This window comes from Poecilia reticulata, linkage group LG14, assembly GCF_000633615.1.
Source record: "Poecilia reticulata strain Guanapo linkage group LG14, Guppy_female_1.0+MT, whole genome shotgun sequence".
NCBI lineage: Eukaryota > Metazoa > Chordata > Actinopteri > Cyprinodontiformes > Poeciliidae > Poecilia > Poecilia reticulata.
The window spans coordinates 17,382,759-17,406,659 of record NC_024344.1 but is presented as its reverse complement, the minus strand read 5'-3'; the positions used below and the strand labels follow the sequence as shown (position 1 = coordinate 17,406,659).

General features: G+C 41.2%; 1 protein-coding gene across 6 annotated transcripts in view; it reads right to left on the bottom strand.

The window, feature by feature from the left end:
- LOC103476087 (protein spinster homolog 2) overlaps nucleotides 1-17,261 on the bottom strand; it is a 34,355-nt gene extending 17,094 nt beyond the window's left edge. For 4 of the 6 annotated variants that reach the window (XR_535408.2, XM_008428164.2, XM_008428163.2 and 1 more), the window contains exons 1-8: nucleotides 16,999-17,171; nucleotides 12,887-13,038; nucleotides 9,917-9,983; nucleotides 7,344-7,486; nucleotides 5,941-6,093; nucleotides 5,017-5,206; nucleotides 2,352-2,417; nucleotides 1,545-1,643 (exon numbers count right to left, since the gene is read on the bottom strand). Coding sequence is in view for 5 of the 6 variants with exons in the window: in XM_008428164.2 (XP_008426386.2) it covers nucleotides 1,545-1,643; nucleotides 2,352-2,417; nucleotides 5,017-5,206; nucleotides 5,941-6,093; nucleotides 7,344-7,486; nucleotides 9,917-9,983; nucleotides 12,887-13,038; nucleotides 16,999-17,118 (990 nt within the window). In the remaining variant the exon portion in view is untranslated. Of the gene's footprint in view, nucleotides 1-1,544; nucleotides 1,644-2,351; nucleotides 2,418-5,016; nucleotides 5,207-5,940; nucleotides 6,094-7,343; nucleotides 7,487-9,916; nucleotides 9,984-12,886; nucleotides 13,039-16,998 lie in introns of all 6 variants that reach the window. The other 2 variants (XM_008428165.2, XM_008428162.2) reach the window with 2 other exon arrangements.
- Between the last annotated feature and the right edge of the window lie 6,640 nt (nucleotides 17,262-23,901).

Sequence of the window (23,901 nt, the reverse complement as noted above, 5' to 3'; positions counted from 1 at the left end):
CTTTAATCATGGAAATGTTTTGTTTTTAAAAAAACTTTTTGACATCACAGAATCTCCATATTTTGTTCTTGCAAATACGTGAAAACGATGTTGAAATTTCCTCGTCTGCAGCCACATTACTTATAAACAGTGGTTCTAAAGGTTATATGTTTAAGGTTAAGGGGTGTGAATACTTTTGTAAAGCTTTTAGCACGTTGGTGTACTCTTACTTTCCTATCAGCACAGGTTCCATTAGGTAACATAGTGCATAAACTGGAACTGAAAGTCTTGCTTTCACCTCTGGATATTCTGGGCGACTCAGTTTAATTGAGTGGAAAATGACAAAATAAAGACACCTTAACTTTCTGTGGGTAATTTTTGAAAGCTTTTAAAAAAAGTGTGAAAAATACTTCAGTTTGAGAAAGTTGAGAATTATGATGCCAAATAATGTTATTCAAAATGTTTCTCTTTACTTCTACATTGTTTTTTTTTCTTTACACTCAGTTTGAAACGTGGCAGACAGAGGAAGTTAAGACCAAAGTAAACTCCTCTGTGTGAGCAGTAAGTGCAGAAACAATGTAGTTACGCTGCATCTGATCCCTCTTTTGAGCAGCGCTTCTCGCTCTCGCTCCTTTCACCTGCCTCCGACGCTAGTATCAGACTTTCACGCGGGCGAGAAGGAACAGGAACAGCTGCGCCTGTCGCCAGCCTGTCAGGTCCTGACAGAGGATCCTGAATCAGTCTGATTTTCTTAATCAAAGACATCCGCCGCTTTTGTTGCTGGAGCTCAGACTGCGAGCCAGCCTCCCAGTGATAAAACACATAACCACAAAGAGCTCTATTCTCCTGATACGGCCCCACACATAAAAAAAAAAAAAAAAAAAGGCAATTTAAAACGTCAAATTCGTGGATAGGGTGTGACACGTGATGCGGCGTGCAGGAGAATACACTTCTTCCTGCCTTTATTGCCGTTCCAGCACCGCATACAGAAAGCAGGGGAAGAAGGGCTCAGAGGAGTTACTATTTAACTTTAGAAATGTTCATTCTCACTTTAAAATAAGACGAACGTGTTTTGACAGTCTGATGCGAATCCCGTTTCACACTCCATTGAACGCCGAGCGGCACTTTCACTCCAGCTTCCTGAATGCTATTCTTTTGGGGTGTAGAGGGAGGTGTGCGTGCTCGGTCTGAAAGGTGGGGAGCGTTAGTTTGGGGCGGGGGAAACAGGCTGACGGTGACCTTGAAAGGCCCGGCAAGGACTACTTTCTCATCTAGCGACCAATCAAAATGCGGCAACTCCGGCGTCTCTGGGGAGCCGTGAGGCTTGCTAGAGAATACCACTGATTGCCTGGAGAGCAGTGGCAAAAAATCCCAATCCTGTTCGCCGGTTCTCCTGGGACCTGTGGAACACTTTGCGCTGGCCTAGTTAAAGCCAGAGTTGAGCCGGTGTCTAAATGTGCTCGTTTACGTGATGAAGCGGCGTGCTCCATATTTGTCACCCGGTGTTTGTTTCAAACGCACAGCTGCAGCTTGGGGGGAGAAGGAGGAACGGGCGAGGGTCTTACCATGCCTATCAGGTATGGACTTCCTGCGTCACCCAGGAAATGAGAGGTGAAGCTCTGAATGGCGACTGCTGTGGCTCTCCGTGTGGGAATAACAACAAACTGCAGAGACGGGAAATAAGGTCAAGGTGAAGAAGGAGGTCACACCACCTGTAGGGTTCAGGCAACACTGTCAGAAACGGCCTGTTCACCTGCATACTCAATGCAGGTGAACAGGCGAAATAATTAAAAATAAAGAATTTATCTGGCTTACTGAAACTCTTATTATTTTATCTTTTTATTTTATAAACCCAAACACGTACAACTGTCGTTACATAATTCACACCAAATGATTTTCCGGAATTTTTTCACGCCACCGGAATGAAACTTTAATGAATTTAATCGTGTTTTTAGGACAATGACAATTGAAAAACACTACGTGACTAAAAAGATAAAAGGATAATGAAAACAGTTTTCAAACTTTGTCACTAATAAAGCTCTAAAAAGGTCAGTTTTTCTTCCAGCAATGTGCTGTATTCACTGTGACGACGGAGTGTTGGGTGAAATCTAAGTTTGGTCAAATTAAGCCAAAAAGTTAAATCAAACGCATCCATTCCCATGTGTTTCCCTTTCACGTTAAAGTTAAGAGCGGCTTCTTGTTGGCTGAATAAAACCGGAACAGAATACATTTAAGTTTGTGGCTCAGTGGGACTGAATGTAAAAAACAAATCAAGAGGTATGAATACTTTTGCATCTCACCCTATTAGGGTCAGAGTTCAGCCTTTATGGCTCAGTTATCAGTTTCTCCACTTAAACAATCGTTCCACTTACCATTAAAATGTCTGCCGTCAAAGCCCAGTTCACAAACAGCAGCATCTCTCCGATGAAGATGAAAACCTAAATGAAGACAAAGAGATTTCACTCCAAGAGCCGCCATTTTCCGCTGACATGACATGTAGACCAGGGAAGAGCTGGAGGATATTTCCATCGCTGCTTTGAGAACGGCTCTGGTTAAAAGTGGTTCGAAAACATGTTATTATAGCGCAGGCCCCGTAGATTATGTTGACATGCGGGCTTTCACTGAGCTGTACCCCACAGACTGAAAACCAGCTCGGGATGACAACAATTGTTTATTTTCGTCTCAAGATATTCAATGCGGGAAACGCTCTGGCGCTGCAATTTAAAATTACGTCCCTTCGGAATAGACAGAGCGAGTTATTTACTCTTCGAGTGACCTCGGACTGCATCACTGTACGTGCGGCTAGTTTCGTTCTTGACCGCTTGAATAATAAACACACCTAGAGGGGTTCGGTTGCGGTGGAATCTCATGTATCTGTACCGCCTGGTTTCATCTGAACCGCTTTAACACGGCCGACTGATGTGTGTTTCCTGTCGGGGAATAACCCCCTCTCTCTCTTTCTCGCTCCCTCTCTCGCCCGCCCGTCAGAGCGTCAGACCTGCAGTACAGCACAGAGAGAGAGAGAGCGATCCGGCAGGGTTTTGACAGCCGAGACATCAGACGGGTCCGCCCTGAGACCGACGCGTCGAGAGGAGCCGAGTTTCGTCTCGACAACAGCTGCGAGGGGTCGGCGGGCCTCGGCGGTGCAGCGCCGTTGGTTCCAGGCCGAGTCACGCCTTATAATACGACACATCTGTCAGCTCCTCGCAGTGAAACCCGACTCGCTCACTTACAACCGCAGCGGTGTGCGGCGATTTAATACGGTACAGCAGAGCACCGACGCCAGAGGTGAAGTCGCACGTTGCGAGCTGTTCGTCCCAGTCGAGGCACAGCATTATTTCTGAGCCAAACAATCTGGGCGTGATTAGCCGAATATTGCCCCTTTGTTGCACCTGACTTCTATTCCTGTCCGTCGGGATGAGCTGGGACCTATTTCTGCAACGCAGCGAGTGTTTAAAATTGAGTCGGACAGACGTGCGGCAGTGAAATGAGTGTGGATACGTCCGTAGCTGCAGTCTAATTGGCTGAGTCATGCTGCTGTCAAACACCTGATGAGTGTGCACCTTTGACACAATGGGAGTTCATGAAAATCTTACTTTGTTAAATCCAAATTATTATTCATTTCAGCCGTTATTTAATATTAGGAAACTAAATTAGAAGTTGCGAGACGGCTGCCGTATCTTTTCCGAAGCCGTTGAATGCATGCAGTATATCACTGCAGTGCTGCTGAGAGGCTTTAAATTATGCGTTTCAACTTTCCCTTTATCATTTCAACCGTCATATACAGTGGTTGCACAAGCTGCAGTTGTCAGAATGGGCTTAGAGTTTATGTGAACTGCTTGGATTCAGAATATAGATTTGGTTTTGCAGCATATGATTGAGGTCAGAGATGTTTCCAAAGCTTCATGTTGGCCTTCTTTATTCATTCCAAAGATGGATTTTATGTGTCCTGTTGGAACACTCTGCTGCATGCAGTAGACCCACAGCATGATGGTGCCACCACCGTACCAGACAGCTGCTACAGCGTTCTTAGGTAGTCTGGCGTTGAACATATTCTTGTTCGTGCGGAGTGTCTCAAACTTCTATACTATAAAGAAAATAATGGAATACGCTCTGAAGCAAGGTCTACGTTACAAAAAACACATTTAAATAAATGCTGCCAACTCAAATATAAAGAACTGGAAACATATGGGGATGTTTGTTAAGACAGTTGTCGTGTCGGGGTATATGCATAGTATTGGGACATATATAAAATTTCAAAAAGCCACAATAAATTTAAGCCAGTGTGCCTAAAGTTTTGTTTTTGAAATCCTTAAAGTTCTTTGTTACATCATAACTTATCCCTAGAAAATGAGATGTTCTGCCTTTAAAATCCCCAAATAAATATAATATTCATTCTCACGGGCACCTAGAAATAAAACAAAAAGCTGTTCACAAATCCAGTTCTGGGGAACAATGAGCAGCTCGACTTTCTAAGGTCGGCCACGGCCTGTCATTTAGGAAGTCTGTTTCTCTGACAGGCATGGGAAAATATTTCCCAGATATGCAGCTATAATACCGACCAGCACCTTGAGGGTCATTTCCTACTTCTTTGTAAGTGATAAGAACAAAATAATGTGTGCTTGCTAAGTCCAGACAGGATTGTTTCAAAGCCGTGATTGTGAAGTGGCGCCCTTTCCTGCTCCACAAGGCTGTCACACAGAGAATGCCATGCTGATGTGTTCATTAGATTATCCGCGGCTAACTGCAGCAGCTAGCTGAGGTCACGCTAAAGCTAACCTGCGACTGACACCAGTCATTACGCGGAGCAGCTCTCTGCCCCGGGGGGCCTGAGAAGAACTGGTGTCACTCTCGGTGTCCTCTTACAACTTTATTCAAACCTCAGTGAGCTTTTACAAGGTCTTCACCTGTTAGGCTGCTCACAGGACTGTCACTTTCAGCGTTCTGGCCCTGAGGTGAAACACCGTGACTCACGTATCACTCTGTGGGAGGACGGGACCCAGTTTCTGTCAGAGGAAACGAGAGAGATAAACTTACATAAGCTGCAATGATGCTGTTCTTGGCCACGACGAAGACGAGGCAGATGAAGATGGCAGAGCCCATCATGGTGACGGCGCACACCAGGGGGTCGGCCCGCGCCGTCTTACGGCGAAAGTAGCGCGTGACGGCGGCCCCTATGACCACGCCCAGCAGCCCAGTCGCGCAGGTGATGGCCCCGAAGATGAGACTGCAGGAAACAACCATGAGTAAGTGTTACGGTAGAGAGGGCTGCAACTAAAGATCGTTTCAGTAAATCGACTGTCCTCTGTGCTAATCGCTCAAAAACACTCCGCACATTCTGCAGATTTTTAACTTAAGCATTTAAAAGATGCAAATAAACAGGCAATTCAATTCCTGTTGTAAATAAGAAAATAAACATTGCATTGTCTAAAAAGCAGCAACACAGCAGCATTCCTTCAGCAATCTCTTGATTATTTGTGGCAACAGATGCATCTGCAGCTCAAAAATACTTCTAGCGTCAACATGTGTGGAGCTCGGCCCGTTCTGCTTGACGTTTTATCACTACAGTGTAGGGTTGATCTGATGATTAGTTTTTAATGACCAATTAACAACTGGACAGCAAAGATGAAGCTAAAACTGACACTCGAGAAATTCTGAGCAGAACATATTTACAGAAAAAGAAGATTTTTTTTATGTCAAATGCAAAATGTATTTATTTTTGTACAGCTTTTGCTTAATTACTGCTGTGATTATGTTTTATTTTCTTGTTAAGTCTCCAGTTAACGATTAACCAATTTACTAAACTAGTTTATGTTTATCTCAATAATCTTCATCAGGAATAATCCCACTAATCATTTCATCCCTAAAGGTAGATCCTATAGTTCAAATGGCATCGTATCGCCTGTAGGTATTTTACCCGTAGCGGGAGTCAAACAGAAGCCTCTCCACCCGACGTCTCACCTGTTTTTGCTGCTGCAAACTTTACTCGTGCAGGGTTCGATTTCCCTCTGCACCACCTGCGCTCGGTACAGGTAGATGGGAATCAGCATTCCAAACGCGCCCGTGGCAAAGGACACGGCTGATGTCGCCAAGGTGGAGAACACGTAGCTCCGGCTGGCGGGGAGGAAAACACAAAAATCACAGGGGGCACAGGAAGACAAAAATAAACTAAGCTCCTGTTACACTTTATACAGCACCAGGCTTCCTTATCGCTCCAATAATATTTGGCCAACATCCTTATGGTGCAGCTCCAGGGAAATATCTGCATCTACAAGTTGATTGTTACCCCGAGACGAGCTTTAATCTCAACTGGACCTCAAAATAATATGTTGAATTTTCTAGTAGAGATTAAGGTGTGCACCTGTGATGTTCCAACACATCACCATGGTTACACTGATCCAGATATTGACATATTAAAGCAAATATGAATTATATGCATCAAGCCACTGCTTCGTGACAGTTCTGAACATGTTCTGCAGACATTTTGATATTTCTGGAAAGCTGTTTTATAAAAAAAAAAAAAGACGACACACTTACTGATTTGTTATGGAATCTCATTAAAAATAGATGTGATGATAAATGGACTAGTAGCCTGGTAATAAGTTTTACATTTGAACTGCCCTGTTGGGAGGTTGGCGACAGAAACATTTTATTTCTTTTTCGATCGGTGAACGCACCATAAATAAGCTCCACCAGGTTATGCTAACTACAACACTCTTTGGTGTAGAAGTTGTTACAAAGAAAAGAAGACTGTTTTCAGGATCAGAAAGAAGAAGTACAACAAGGACGCTGTTCAGCGAGGATTTTTGCTCATGCTTTTTTTTTACCTTTGTACAGTTGATGATGCGTAACTGTGGCAACAAGGTATTATTATAAGATGTATGATATTAGTCACCAAATGCAAATTCCCTTTTTTGATTGGATTAAATTTTATTTAAACTCAATTGAATTGACTGGTATTGAATTGAAATTAAGTGCAGGAATGCAAGAGGAAATGTTGGCAATTGTTTCGAAGTCTCACAATTCAGGTAACGGTCAGTTTAGAAAACAGATTCTGTGATTTTTATTAGTAATGAAAAAAACAAACACATTAATTCAGCTAATCATACAAATCGCTAAGATACTAAATACAGCTTTAAATGCAAACTGTCTAATAACTTGATCTTATTTTAAGATAATATTGAAATCCTTGTTAATTTTGGAATGGGAAATCGGTCACAAAAATCTCTAATTGGTGCTCATCTGCTGTCAGGACAGTCGCCGATTAACCAGCTCCTCCATCCAAAACATCCAACCAAAACCGAAGCAAGCAACCAAACCCCCACGCCCCCCACACACCGCTGCACGATGGTGCAAAGCCTTACTTCTTGGCGAGGGCCTTCATGTCGCTGAGCCACGTCTGGGAGGGCGACATGCGTCCATCTATCTGATCTGCGCAGCCTCTCTTCGGGTCAGGCACAAAGAGCAGGATCAGAGCGCCCACAGTGACACCTATGAACGGGGACACCTGACGAGACGAGAAATCAATCGGTCAGTGTGGTACACAGAGAGACCCTGTGTGGGCTGTGATCATGCTAACACACGGCGCTAGGAGCCGTTTCATGGGAGGGGGGTTAAACCATGTGATGGGGGACAAAGAAGTGTGTGTGAATGCGCTCTGAATGCGAGGCCGCTGTTTGCCGATACGCCTCACATCTTATACAAGCCTTATGAAACTAAGAGCATTCCCTTCGCTCACTCTACTGGCACTCAGTGTGCGTGTGTGTTCCTGCGTAGGTGTGGGTTGTATACAGCAGACTAAACAAGCTTTCTGGCTTTGAAAGCTGCTTTGTAAGCAGGAGTGACTCTCGCAGGTGCCCATCTGCTCCGATCTTTACTGCCGTGCTTTCTGGCTTGTGTGATTGCAGGTTTGTACCCGAGTCGGTCTGTGTCTGGGAGACACAAAGACGAGAAGTTGGGACGAGATTTGTTTGAGTAATCCCAGCTACCAACCAGAGCGAAGGCAATACGTGTCAGGGGAAATTAATGTCAAGCATTCGGCGGCTCATTAAAAGCCGTTTTTATAGGTGCCCATACAATGAAGAAATGCGTACATGTGAGTATTAAGCTATGATGCAACCTCTGTTTGTTGGAATTTGTTGATGCGCTTTCAAAATAAAGTGTTTACTGAATTTGATCTTCCCGAAGTGAAATATTGAATGTTTTTTTGCATTTTGTCAGGCTGAAAACACAATTTTTACGAGTCAGAGATGAAAACCCATCACTGCAAGAAATCAATGAAAAAATCGTGTTTGAGGCTATGTAGAGCTGAGGCACACTGAAAAAAAAGAATACAACTTCAACTTAAAATAAATGTCTTATTTAGTCACAAATAACTGAGTGAAGGTTGTCAAACTTACTTTGTTTACATTTGTTTAACTTGAAAACTTCATAAATGAACTCAGTTTGATTCCTTTTGGTGAATTAATGCGATATATTTAAGTCGCTTGTTGTTTCAGTGTAGCAGCTCTGGTCAGATGATGCTAAAATTAATCTTTTTGACCTACATGCAAATTGTTGTGTTGAAACAACAGACAGAAACTCGGTTAAGAAGAAGAAGAAGCTCCGATAGCAGCAAGTAAGTGTTTGTACAAAGTATTTAGCTAAATGAACATAAATGCCACACTTTCTTTGCTTTAAGCTATTTCAATACATCAGTTATCTTCCTTCTACTTCAATATGATGAGCTACTTTGAGTCGGCCTATTAAATAAAAGGGTTTTGTTATTTTTGCCTTCACAGTCAATCAGTGAGACAACAGAAGTCTGTGACCTTTGACCCGCAGTCCCACAAGACCCATTAGGCACTTCCTGTTTGACCTAGGGCAATCGCACAAATTAGCAGACGATATATATCTATTTTATTTAATTTTTTTTGTTGCCATTTCACTCCATTGACTTTTTCAGGAAGGTAGCTGGAAAACACCGGACAAAAACAAAAGGAAGTGCTGCTACCTTTTTTTTAAAATCTTTGTTTAAACAGGATATGGCCACACAGAAAACGTTTCATGTCTCGGTATTTGTCTTCCTCTGCATGCCACGGCGCTGATTAATCGACTTTGAGATCGTTGTATTGGAATGTCGTTGTGACTGCGTTGGAACAAATTTCCCCCTCCATTACCCACTCCAAAGTTTGTTATGTTTTTTAACGTCTAGAGACAAAAAACAAATGGAACTTCCTGTCCCCCAAGTCGTCACGTCCAGGATCGCTTTCCCACTTTCTGAGAACGTTAATGCCTTCCTTTAAACGTTGGTCCGTTCGCAAGGAAACAAGGTCATAATTTGTTTTAACGATTTTAAAAGCCGACGCTGAAGTCGACGGTTCCGGTGGAGTCCCGTTGGACCTTTCATTGGTCTTTTCCATTATGGCTGCTATTCCTTATAGAGCACTTCATGCATTCAGTGGATTCTACAACAGCGATAAACAATCCTAATTTAACACTAATCACCAGAATTCATGTGGTTTATGCAACAGTATCACCTTTTAATTTAAAGGTTTGTATCAGCAAAATAACACACAAAACAAACAAACCACTGACATGAACATATTGGCAAATTTGAACGCCTCATTTTAGTTTTGAACTCAACAGAAAAACCCTCAACACATCTGATGGTAAAATCTTTGGAAGTGCTTCTGCAAGAAGAGGGGGAAGTGACACTAATGATTGTGACAGTTGTTCGGCCTCTAACTTTGTGTTGTGTCATTTTCCCAGTAAAGACGCAGCCAGGATGGACTCTGAATCCAGAAATAACCCCTGGCGTTTCTGTCCCCGCTGACCCAAGATCCATAACAAGTCCCTGCAGCCAATCAGAGACCCTTCATCTGTATTTGTGGACATGTTTTTTTTTTTTTTCTCCCCCCACTCCGGAGGCTGATGATGAAGATGACGATAAACTTACCCTTAATGCCCAGTGCCAGTCCTCAGCGGCGTCCTTGGCACTGGAGCCCAGGATGTAACCCATGCCGCTGCAGGAAGGGGGGGGGGGAAGGGCGACACAAACATTGCACATTAGCAACAAAAGCCCACTCCACTTAACGCAATTATCTACAAAGAGCAAAGAGTTGACCTGAGCCCGTCATTAGCATCACTTAAGCCTACGCTGCTCTCTTCCTGTTTGTTCTCTGGCTAAAGTTGTAAGATCAGACGTGGGATTGATGTTAACACCAGCAGTCAGACGACTAGCAGTTGGTCTGTTTGTGGCTGCGTGATCAGGAGATGTAACCAGAAACTGCAAAACTGAATCTGAACTACAGAATTCAACTTTTAAGATTTTCTGACCACATGCAGACGTTATTTTGGTTTTTATCACCGAGCAGAACACATTTATTGGCGTTCCTCCTTCAGAGTTTGGCAGTAACTAGTTATATTTACTCAGTTGCAGTTACATGAGTAATTTCTTTGCGTATTTGCTGCACCTTTTGCTTTTACTTGAGGAATTTTAATATGCCGCACTGGTACTTTTACATCTAGGTTGATTCAGCTTCGTGTTTCAGGTCTTTATCTTATTAAAAGATGGATTAATGCCACATTTTCATTTATTCTCTGGTGTAAAATAGTTTAGTATTTTAAAGAGCAAATGAACTGGCTTCCTAGGGTCTTTGGAAGGAACCCAGGCCCACAGCATCACAGATCCTCCATCGTACCTAGCAGTGGGAATGAGGTGCTGGTCATCCTTCGCTTCATGCCATCCAGATTTGGAGTGATTGCTGCATATAATCTCAATCTCATCTGTTTAATTGCCAGTAGAGTTAATCTACCCCATTTACAAATGTTTTCGTTTGTTAACGGTGGGTGGGTTTTCATATCTGACATACGGTGGGTGGGTTTTCATATCTGACGTGCTTTCTCAACAGCCTGCTGGCTCTAGATCGCATATATCAGTTGTCATGGAAACCCAGTGACCCTGAAGCTCCACAGCACTTTTTTTAAAAATAGCGTTTGGTTTAACTTCCCTAAAACCTGTCTGGATGATTAATGTGCATTCTTTAACTCTATTTTATTGCAGGTGCGATGCCTCTGAGTGGGAGTTACTGTGTCTTACTGCAACATGGCAACAGATTAATGATTAATAGCAGCCAAGACCTCAGCAGGGCTTTCTTATCGATAATAGCCGCAGATCATCCTTAACCAGATTTGCGCACACTCAAAAGGAAAACACTGAAGCTGTTTATGCGTGTGTTTCCAAGGTTAGCCCACCAAAAATAACAGAGCAGTGTAAACTTTATCCAGGCAACACGCAGTATTTCCAGTGAGTGACTAACGGCCTGTCTTATCAGAGTCAGCTCAGAGCGCACGTTTGGAAAGTTCAACACCGTTGATAAAAACCCGAGTCTGAAAAAAAAAAAAAAAAAATGAAATAAATAATAAAATCACACTCCCAACGATCGCTGTCATGGCACACAAATATCAGCCAGGGGAGCCAAGACTAAAAAAAAAAAACAAGGAAAACGGCGGTAAAGTCAATTTCCTTTGAATCTGATCTGATTCCTCGGGTCATTTCCTGGAAACAGCCCGAGCACTTCAGTAAAAACAAGCAAGTGGGAGACTGGACGGGAGGTTTGACGGCTCGTTTCTGAAGTCAAGCCTTTAACCTTCTATTGTTCGCGCCACTGGGCAGCTTACAGTGACCAGGATGTTCAGGGGAGCAACGACACGACCACTTGGAGGGCAGCTGTCTCTCCTGTCTCATTGTCTCCTATAGGAATGTAAGAACTGATGTTTGCAGTGAAGGAAATTAGTTATGTAACGGCTTACCTCCGTGTTTTAACTGGAAATAATCTGAAGTGACAGGTTATGTAATTACAGAATTTATCACCATGAGGATGTTTATGATGCTAGAGAAACTGCAGCACGTCTGTCCTTCCTATTAAGGGACTGAGCGTGCAGGAGACGGTAAACAACCTGCATGTTGCAGCTCAAACTCGTTATTGTGCACTGAGAGACTCAACTGACTCCCAGGATCCAGCACATTTCATAATTTGGCTTCATTTCTTTTCTGAAAAAAAAAAAAGGCTTTGGATTTGTGCTTATTAATGCGTCATACTCCCACACCTTCGCATTACACCTAAAAAAACTAAAAAAATATTTAAAAAATTGCCTCCACCTAAGATTCTATTAGAGCATTACACAGCTAACAGCCAGGATTAAATTTTTTTGCCCTGAAAGTGTTTTGAGTTCAATATCCAGGGTTTCCCCCAGTGTATCATAAGCCTGGCGGGCCACCAGGCTTTACTTGTGCCCCCACCAGGCTAACAGCATTGTCTCTTTAAAATGTTTGCATTTTTTAAGACTTTATAGTTGGTGTTCAGGTGTTAATCTTTCAATCTTTCAGTAACACATAATTATCAAGTCATATTTTCAAATTTCCTGTCAACTTTAAAAAATTTTTTAACTCAAAAACATGGCGGGCAGCTGGACGAATGACTGCTGAGTGCCTCAACCACCAGCCTTAGCAAGTTTTCTGGGTGAAACCTTGAATATCTGATTAAATAATTACAAGTTCAGGCCTACAATTTAGAGTTTTTGCAGTATATTGAATCCATTGCAATATGTGCATCTCAATAATTTAAAAATATCACGATGCAGTTGAGTGCTTAATCCAAGAATGTTAATGGAAAATTGAGTGTAGGAAAAAGGTGTTCAGCTAACAAGGTAACACTGGTTAGCTGCATTTTGAGGTTAGAGTAGGTTGAAAATTCTGAATTAAGCAACATTTTCATGGAGGTATGTCCTGTAAAATTCCAATTTTTGGTATTTTTCTTTTTTTTTTATGTTGACTCTGTAAGAGTTTCACTTTCTGACTTGGATCAATGGGGGGGAAAACGGTTGCACTGTTTCATCATGTACCAATTCGCCGCGATGCACTTACTATCCCAGCGGGATGGCCAGGTAGAAGACGGAGAGCATGATGGTGCGGCTGTTGCTTGTGTACAGGTCTCCTATGATGGTGGGAGAGATGGCAGAGTAGCTGGACTCGCCGATGCCCACCAGTCCCCTGGAGAGCACAAATAGCCAGTAGTGCTGCAGAGAAAACAGAGAAGGAAAAGAAGCAAAAAGAAAAAGAAAATCAATCGATAAGCTCTGTGGAGCGCAGCAGGTAATCTGTCTCTCTGAACACAATGTCAAACAAAACACATTTTTCATCTTATTTAAGACTCTTTCCACCTCCAAGCTTTCTTCCTAAGCAAATTCTTTATGACTAAAGCTTTTCCTCCTTTTTGTATATGTACTGTAACTTAAACTATAAAATTTGCTTTTTTAGTCTTATAGTTACAACATTAGACCTCCCAAATTGTACAAATTAAGTGTAAATAAGTACAAACTCGATTTTTCAGAGATAGACTGAACAGAATAAATTTATTCACTAACTCTCTCCTTGTGATGCTTTGGTTTCTCCCTCCACACCAACATTGCCTCAGTTTAAAACATTGATCAGCATGACTGCAGATTTTTTTATTTTTTTAAATTGCGAAAATGTAGAATGATACACAAGTACTCCTTTGACACAAACCTGTGACATTAAAATATGATTTCATTCAGTGGCATTATCTGATGTCACAAAGTGGAGAAAAAGGTGAAGAGTTTTAAAAGCTTCTTATTCATAGGAACCTGCGTAGGTAGCTGGATTGTCAACTGTTTCCATAGCAACCACTATTCACAGAATGTAGGTTTCCATGTCTGCCTGCAAAGCTGCAAAGAAATCTCACCCCCCCTCCCCCCTTCTACTCACTCCCAACACACACACACACACACACACACACACACACACACACACACACACACCGTGAGCTGACGCAAGCCTCACACACTGGTAATAAAACATATCTTGAACTGGTTGAACACCATTATACAGCTCCTTGTGTCAATTAAAAACTGAACTGTCTGATTAATCTTCCACTGCTCTCAAACTTAGCACAGTGTATTTTTATGTCCTCTGTTGACACTTGTTGTGACACCAGGTGGCCGCTATGTGATGAGGGATAAACGTTTCAGCAGAGTAAGAAGCCTCAGAGCTGACCTGAGTTCCCAGCTGACACCTCAGGCTTTTGTGCTGGTTGAAGTCCGGGACACGGGGTCATGAGGTCACGCTCAAAGAGACGGCAAACATTCTCTAGTGGCTACACTGTACACACCCTCTTGTAAAACGACACTCAAGAGATTCCCCCCTACAGCCCGTAAAGCCCCTCTGCTGTTGTAGTCGAGTGTGTTGTTGTCACTGATAAATGTGCACAGGTTTTCAAGGCAGCTTTTACACCAATCGGGTTTGTAATACTGAATTTGAGTGGTTGTGAGAAATACCCCACCTAGCTCTCACCGCTGCAGCTACATCTGCGTCTGGGTGCTTAAAAAGATTCATTCGCGATCTATTTTCTTCCTTCAGTGGCCCGGTGTTTAGTGGAATCATGATGGCAGCTTTTCTTGTGTGGTTGCAGCCGCACCATATCATCGGGGTTTGGACCAAAAATGCTAGCAGCACACCAAAGAGCTCCGAATGATGCCAGAAAACGCCACAGATATTTGGCTTGGAAATTGTTAAAGTGACTTCACAACAAAGACCGACTTCAAAGATATGAAAGAAAAGGTTTAGAAAAAAAAGTTTAATTATTATTGTTTTACAAACTTAAACTGAGCTACATTCTAAAAAGCTAAATGAAAGGAAATGCTAATAAGCCAATTCCTAATATGAGCTCTATGCTTTTCGGACAAATGTTTGTCAGGTGTTTTCAGGTTTGTTATGTTCACTGGAACCTTTGACACAGTAATATCAGCTACATGCTAATATGAGCTAAATGCTAATATGAGATTCATGCTAGCTTGAGCTACTGGCTTATATTTGGACAAACGTTTAACAGATAAGCAATAGGTTCACTATGGTCACTGGAATCTTTTTCTGGCGTTTGTTGTTATTTTGACTTTTATAATTATTTTATTCCTATTTTAATTATTATTTTCCCAGGAATTCTCTTTTATAAGGGCAGAGAAACTATGACTTTATAAAACAAGTGGACATTGACAAAAAATGTTTAGATCTTCTTTCTTTAACCCTTTTAGAAAAACTCACTCATTCACTTGTCTACTTAAAACTACAAAGGTTTTGAATAATATTTTATTCAAGTTTACTTGTCAAATTGTTTCTTCTCGTTAGTTTAACTGCAGCACTTTGTGAAGCTACAGCTAACTCCACTAAGTATAAACCTGGATGGCAGCTAGAATCAAGTAGTGATTTTTCAAAGGTCATGGCTGTAATTATTTAAAATCAATTAGCTCATCTATAGTATTGATATGTTTTGTTAGCAAACATTCCACTTGCATTAAGTCTCACTATCACAGCGTATAGATTCTTAAATTTGGATTAAAAAAAGAAGAAGTTAGAGTACAATATATTGTTGTTTTTAACTAAAGATGTTCTGTTTTTTTTAACCTTTTTGTCCATCTGCAGCCTGCCGTATCAACCTGCCCTGATTTACTGCAGGCTGCACCTCTGTTCACCTGCGCTGCCCTTATCCATTCAGTCTTCTGTATAGAGGCGCTTCAAGTGATTCCCCTACGTTTGACCTCTCAATCAATGTTTAATTAGCACATTTTTATATTTAGCCCATTCTGAAAGGGAAAAACAAACTCCTTACGACCTATTTTAGTCACAAATAGTTTGAATCACAACGAGCCTCAAGAGTGTTTTTGGCAGTCAAACTGCAGGCTATTAAACAATAAAATCTGTCAACTCCCATAAAAGAAGAAACACGACTGCTTAAGAAATTGTCCTCCACACTTTTCATTTAACATCCTTTGAAACTAATCTTGGATTCTAACGAAGAAAGCCGAAAATTGCAGAGAAAAATGAGAGCAAACTAAAGAGGTGCAGATTCCTGCACGAAGAGGTGTTTCGCTGCAAGCCTCGCAGTCGGGCGCGTGGAGCAGCAGATGTGTTTCTAATTACAGAAAAGTGATTGTTTCAATTGCTACCCACTGCATTCATGCAGAAAACCGTGTGGCGTCGGTGGACTTCTGCTACATAAGATCCGGACTACAAATCTGCCTGAAAATCCAAGCAGAAAAAAAATAGCCTGCAGTCTCCTAAATGCGTAATAACAGGCATCAGTTATAAGTGGTCGTTAACGTTTCCTTACATGATGTATATTCAATCCCTCAGTGGGTTGGTCCGGTTACGTAACAGGTAACCAGCCTGGTTTTATTTGACTGGAACAAGCTTGTCCACATTCTGCATCCTATATGGCATCTGTCAGAGACCCTTGACACAAGCAGTCAGGCCTTATTTTCCTGTTGTTCATCCCTCAACAGGCAAGAGTCTGCAATTTTAGCTCAGAGCGGATGAGTCTGAGGAGGATTTCCATCAAAGTGTGGCCTCCTGAGACCGTCCGCCATCTCTGCGCTGTCAATCCCATCGACAAATCTGAAGAGCCACGGCAGCGAGCCGGCTTACTCGCCAGAGACACAACGCTGCAGGACTCCGTAATGCTGCTTTGCAGACGTGTCGTGTGCTGCGCGTTAACGTAACTAACTCGGCCCTTAATGCCACACATCCATTTCTGCAGAAATTCAATCTGGGGTGAACATCAGGTCTACCTAGCTGGACCATCCACACATTTATTGGGCAATGAAACGGCACGGCCTTATCTTCCGCAAGACTGTAATTGATACAACTCTGAGGGATGACCCTTCATTAGCCTACTGGCTGGCAGCCAGTGAGATAGAGAGAGGAGGACAGCGAGGGAAGGCTGCAGACTTAAAGAACGTCTTCAAAGGCGAAGCTGCTGTCTGACTTAATGAGCGTGTCATTTCATCTCGCTTGCCTTAACATCGAGCATATCCAGATCACAACAGACTAATTAGCCCATCACTGTCCGGGGGAAGACGTCTGACAGAGCGACGCCGGGGGGAGAAGGAAAAGTGGGGGAGGAGGGGAGGCTTCCCGGCTGCCACTGACCGGCGGTTTCCGTGAGAGCGGGAGCTACGCCGTACCTCTTTGCCGATGAACGAGCTCAACATGGTCACGGTAGACCAGAAGAAAATGCCACCGCTCAGGATGATCCTTCTGTTGAAGCGGTCGCCCATGTAACCGAAGATGGGAACAGCCACCATGAAGCTGCAGATGAAGACTGTGGAGGGAAAGAAAGGAGATGTTACTTTGGTTGCAGTCAAGGAGCCAGAAATGACAGGCATTTATTATTTACCGCTGTTAGGTTTGTTGGTCTGCACAGCAACAAACCTAACAGGCTCTTAAAAAGAACTTGACTGAAGTCTGTGTGGCAATATGAAGTAGAAAATAACAGAGCTGCCCCTCCCCCACTTGTTGCTTTACACTGGTAGCTAGAAGAAGGTCACAACACATTTTCTTGACTCATAACAAGGACATATTTGGAAGTTTCTGGTCACTTGCAACAAATAAAACCATTCAAACTAAAAGAGGACGGTAGCCTGACGTATTGGCCACTTAAGCTTTTGTAATACATTAAAAATATTATGCAAATAAGCAAAAATTGCAGTTTCTTTTTCTTAAGAAAAATAAACATTGCGTTGCCTAAAATGAAATAACAAAGCATTCCTTTAGTGATCATTTGCAGCAAAGGATGCTTCTGTAGCTAACAAAAATAAATAAATGTTCTAACATCAACATGTGAGAAGCTGAGCTCTTTCTGCTCGTTTTAACATCAACAGTGTGGGGCTGATCTGTTTTTAGGATTAACCAAACAACAATTAACAAGGTGCATAATAGATTTTTTTACTTTTATTTTTTTACCAAATTTGGACCAAGTGAAACTAAAACCATGCTACTTGAGAAGTTCTGGGGTAGAACATGTTTTTTTTATCTTAAAAACGAAATGTGCGTCTTTTGTGTAGAGTTTTGGCTTAATTACTGCTGTGTTGTTCTTTCAGTAAATTGCCTTTTTAAACTCCGAGTACTCCACTAAACGATCAATCGATTACTAAATTAGTTAACGATTATTTAAAAAACTGATTCATCATGATTAATATAACTAATATTTACAAATGTTTATTCTATAGAGCAAAACCACAACAAAAAAATGTTAAAACAACTTCTAAATATAAGTTTACATTTTTATCTTTTGCTTAAATTCATGTACCAAAACATTTAAAAAATAAATGCAGTAGATAACATAATTATACCTGCCATAACATTTTACAGCATTGCAGCAGCAGTCGAAATAAAAGCTGGCTTTCCGTTTTAAGTAAGCGATTCGATGATGTCGTGGCTTTTTGGTTAACATTTAGGTGAAAACTGAGATATTTTCATCATACCGACAGAATCTCATACCAGCTTATGCCTGTGCAGGTATTTTGTTACTTTGTTGCTTCATTGTGCACTTTGTTGTGAAAGTTCCCCCCCCCAAAAAAAAAAAAATCCCAGCTGAGCTGAGCAAACTGTTTCCAGCTCCCTGGACGACTTATTAAGTCAGGACCGGTCCGGTTCAGATCAGCTGTGAGACAGCGGCACGCCAGAGACACTGACAAGGACTGCCAGAGGACGCCCCTCACAGGGATCACATTATACTTCACCTACACTTATTACGAGTACCTCAGCATGAGAGCATTAAACGCAGAGCACTGATAAGGCCATTTGCGGGTGATTAGATTTATGAAGACAAACGGCGGAGATAAAAATGAAGTGTTCCAGAGATGCAGCCTCCCGCAGTAGCCCCCTTAAGGAGTCACGGGGTGAAAAAAGTGACAGAATCAGGCTGCAAGTGTCACCATCAAACTAAATAAAGAGAGCTGTGGACGGTTTTTAGAGGGGGATCTGGGAACATGTCAGGGTTTAATGTAAAACAGCTGGAATTATAATTATTCAAACCAGATCTGAAGCCGTTTAAAGCGATACATCAGGCAGCAGCGGCGCTGCAGATGAAGAGGACCTCTGCTCCTGCTCCCCCATAAATAATTCCTGCCTTAATTTCGTACAAGCGAACTTATGTTTCAGTTAAACGAGCACAAGCGCTCCTCTAATTGCAACAACCTGGCTGTACTTGGACAGCTACGCCCGTGTTGTGGAGGCAACATATATGAAGAAAATCCAAACATAAGTAAGGAGTTTTAAAGCAGAGTTCAGGTTTTTTTTTGTGTGTACGCAGAGCAAAAAAAAAAAAAAAAAAGGGGCAGAAATGTTGCCCTTGACAGCGCCGGGGTAAACTGGGGAAGTGTTGTGTCATATCATCAGACTAAACATACAGAGGAGGAACGCAGAGGGACAGATGAGAGAGCAAAATGAGGAGGAGGAGGAGGAAGGGTTGGGGGTCTCGTTACATAAGATAGAGGCATCGCAGTCCCACAGCTGCTGAGTCCAACCCGCAGGATAACAGACAATAATCAGATTATAGAAGCTGTCGTTTTCAACATGTGATATTCTGGTGTAATAAAACAAAGAAGAGAAAGGATATCCATTTAAAAATCTATTTTTAGGAGAACAGTTACTTAACATAATAAAATCTTTTTATATAACATCGTGGCAGGTATTTAGATTAGTCACTGCACACTTTGATGCTCATGGTATTCATGGAGCATTTGTTAGTTAAATAAGAAGAGTTGTTAATAAGCTCTCTGGTTGTATTTTTTTAAAGGAATAAGATCAAATAAAATACTTTGTACCTTTTATAGCATTTGCCTGTGTACAAAATGATGTTGTGCTTCTTTTAAATCTACAAACATAAACAAAAACATATATTTACACTTTTTGATTGTTCTCCGAAAGACCAAACTGCTTACATGTCAAAGTGTTTGCCACTAAATTTGATTTAATCTTTATGAAGCAAAAAAGAATAATTATCCAAAAATAACAAAATAAAACAAGCAGGAGATGCTACATTTATGTAAATACTAATAGGTTTCATACCTTTTAGATAATTTATGCAAGAGGTTTAAAAAAAAAAATCAGTTTTCAGCATTTGAGCTGCAAAACACAAAAAAAGACACCATGGTCCAATTTTGATCTGATTTATTGGGAGACAATAACATTATAGATATGAACCTACCCTTTTAACATCAATGCTGTTATTTTAATGACAGAAAAATCTCATATTAGAAAACTGATATTAAAACAAACTGATATCTAATTTGGTTTACTAATATTTTTTACAGGACATTGGGGTTGTGTTTGCCTTTAAAGGGTCATTACGTAACAAGTATTGAGCAGCTCTTGGATGTGACGTCTGTCGACATTCATTAAAACACACTAAGTTCACTGCTGAGTGACGGCCAGTTTTCTTAAATGATTTGTGTCAACTCAGCCTGAAGCCACATCACTGCAGGACATATTCTAGCTCACACACACACATTCACATGTTTAATGGTGGATTCTGCAGTCAAGATAAGACATGGGAGAGGTCACCAATCATCCACCACCAGCTGGTCCACGTGAGTTTTAATGAGCTGGCCAATGCCACTGTCAACAGTATCAGATTTTTTGTGTTGTTTTTCCTACTGGAAGTCATTAGGAGGCACAAATGTCACCACCCACGAGTGTTTGCATGACTGAGAGAGTGTGTGCGAGTGTGTGTGCGTGTGGTACATCCTGTAATTTGTTGATTTTCTTTTCATTCTCTTGAGCCACATTATCACCTCATAACGATGTCATCACATGCAAATGAAGTCAGGTTTTGACAGTCTAATCACGTTCATCTTTCCTTAAACTGTATTATTTTCAGATTAAAAGAAGAACAGACTACAGGGAAACAGATAAGGCCACATCTGAGTAACTCAAGACAAAACAAATATTATATATATATATATATAAAAACACTTTTGGGCCAAGTTTTCACAACACCTCTGTGTGGGAACTGCCAGTGTTTTCAATGTTGATTGGGGAGAAATGTTCCACGTTTAGAAAGACACCTTGAATTCGGTGCAGTTGTCATGCCAAGCCACTATATGGCGCTATGATCTTATGATGTCATTGAAACACGTTTTCATCTCTCAAAGACTCTGAAGACCGGAAACGTATAAACAAGCGACGGGCTCGCAATGAAAATGTTACGGTGTCACTAAAGAGCCTTAGTTGTACGTAGAGCCACAGCTAAGAACTGGATTTAAACTCCTGTGACAGTAAAGAAATCTCTCTTTTGAATAGCTACCATCACCTCCCATTAGAATGCAAAGGTTTTTGTTTAGATGCCTAAATTGAAAAGAAACAGACAAACCCTTCTGAAGAAAGAGCATTCCTTCCTACATGGAATCAAACCAAAGGTTAACTAGTGAAGTTATCATCTATGATCTCATTCCAGAGCGCCTGGAATGAGTGTTGAGACTGACAGCGAAGCATGTGCCCTGCACAAACACAGAAGCATGTTGGTGTGAAATTTGCGTTTAAAACAAATAAGCAACAGAAAGGTTTTTTTGTGGGGAGGTCTTCTGAAGTCAACAGTTGAGGGTTCTTCCTACATGAGGCTGCCTCAGAGACCTAAAACCTATGTTATACCTGTAACAGACCAGGACATGTCCTGTCATCATAAAGACTCTGTAGGAAGTAGCGGCGCTCAAACTGACGCTAAACGGTCCCGTCTGTGACCCTCTAAAACTGCTTAAAAATATCTCAACTTTTCAAAGAAATAGTGAAGAATTTTTGAAGCGATTACAAAATTGTGACCTACTCTCTGAACTTCTTCAGTTTCACGTTGTGGTCTTTCTTGGATTAGATGTTAGCTTTAGCCTCCAGAACAGCTAATATGCACTAAATGAATAACGTGCGTAACACGTTGAAAATGGCTGTCAGTGACTTCTTCTTCCATATTTATTGTTGAATTCCTTTAGATTGAGGCATGATGTGTTGACTTTTGAGGTGTTTAGCCTACTTCATGCTGTCAAACTGGTTTACAGGTCATCCAGTAGTCAGACCAAGGTGTGGCTAGTAAAACTGAACTCGCCTTTAAAAGACAAATGTAGTTAATCAGAGTTAATTCCGGATTTAACAAAGAGGGACATCACTTTTCCACGTAGGTCCAAGGTGGTTTGAATCGCTATTAGATTAAAAGAAAAAAAAATCTATTAAAACCACACTTTGCATTTACTTGTATCAGTCTAGTATTAAAACTACTTAGATTATCTGATTTATTACATTAGCTTGATTATCTCATTTAGGTGTAAGAGAAACAGCAAAAAAACGTTTTTTTAAAATCTTGTTAGAAAATGTATTCTTTACCTTTAACAAAGCTAATTAAGCATGTTCAACAAATCAGGATTTCTAAAGTCTCTTCACAATTCCGCTGTAAGAGGCCGTCCAGTATGGTTAAAGGTGGTCTAGCTAGTTTTAAATGACACATTCCTGAGTCATCTGTCATCTTGATGCCGTTCCTTCATATTTTCAGCAGCGGAGCACAACAAAGACACATCCATGTGATCGATGCAGCAGAAGAGATTCAGATCTTATTCTTACAAAAAATAATGTCGCAAATGCGGAGCAGGACGAGATGATACCTGGAATACAGTGAGTCAGGAAAAACAACTGGGTTTTTTTTATAAGGAAATGATTAGACCATCTGGTTTGTGTTGAGCAATTAATTTTGATTATCACAGCATGTAATATTACAACCATCAAACAAAAAGGACATTATTGTTTCCCATTGTGCATGTAAATAAACAGTGTGGTACTTATTTCTAGATGCATTGGCACAAAACAACGGTGGACTAAGTTTAAGTGAGGATGCGGTGCTGGCCTAATGATGGAGACCAGTGACCTCACGTACCTCTCGGCGAACTGACTCAACTGTACACTGCAACTCAAACAAGCCCTACAGTATCAGCTCCCATCCTGCCATTATCATTAGGCTTATGTAACAAACATTGGCCTCGCTATTAGCCCGACAAACACGGATTCCTCGCCTTTTAAAAGCCATTGTTTACAGGTCGTGACGAATTGGAAATTCCTCAACGGTGACTCGAAAGGGATGTTTGGAGGTGAATTATTGTGCAGTAATAATAATAATAATAATAATCCGGTGGTAAATTTAGGGAGTACTTACTGTAACATTTGAAAGTTGTGTAAAGCTTTCCGGACAATGGTGTTTTTAATCGCTTAAGACTTTAAAGCTTGCGTAGAGCAAACAGGTTAATCATTTCATATAATGCAGAAAATAGCTGGACTCTCGGTTATGTACTTGTGACTATGCCTGGGTCATATACTGGTAACACGACTCAGGCATGTTACCTGAAAGTGTCAGAAAATTGCAGAACAGTAAAAAGAAAAAAAACCGGCCTCACCATCCCTACAGATTTAACGAGACGCTAAAAACATGTCAGCAAAATCCCCAACCTGATGCTGTTGCTTCCATTCACCTGGCTAAAAGAAAACTTATACATGTTTTGCTTTATTTATATGAAAGAAATTTTTTTTTACTGTTTAGAAACAAAAAACACAAACAAACAGAGACAGTGTGGAAATAAAAGAGCTTCACCGGCCAGTATTTTTTAATGAAACACTTTTAACAATACAGCTAGCAAGTTAGCATCTTTTGTAAGCAGGCTAGCTGCATGAGCTAACTAAAGCTAACTTGTGAAACTAGTAAGCATTGATGTTATATACAATAAGTGTGTTTATTCTGTTTTTATTTTAGCTCGTGTATAAAATTACTGTTTTCCTATTTAAAAAAACAACAACTCTTCCTTCATATTTGTACATTTAAGCTCGAAACTGTTTTACTTTAAGTCGTCACACTGTGAGAATCTCGCGCCTTCCCGTGACAAAGCAACCTATTTTCAGTTTCACGTTCACCTCTATTCACCTCGATTCTGTTCATTACTTTTATGGACAGAATTTCTAGTCGCAGCCGAGGTGTTGAGAGGATCCGTTTTGGTGGCCTTAGGATCGCATCTCTGCTTTTTGCGGATGATGTGGTCCTGTTGGCTTCATCGGAACGT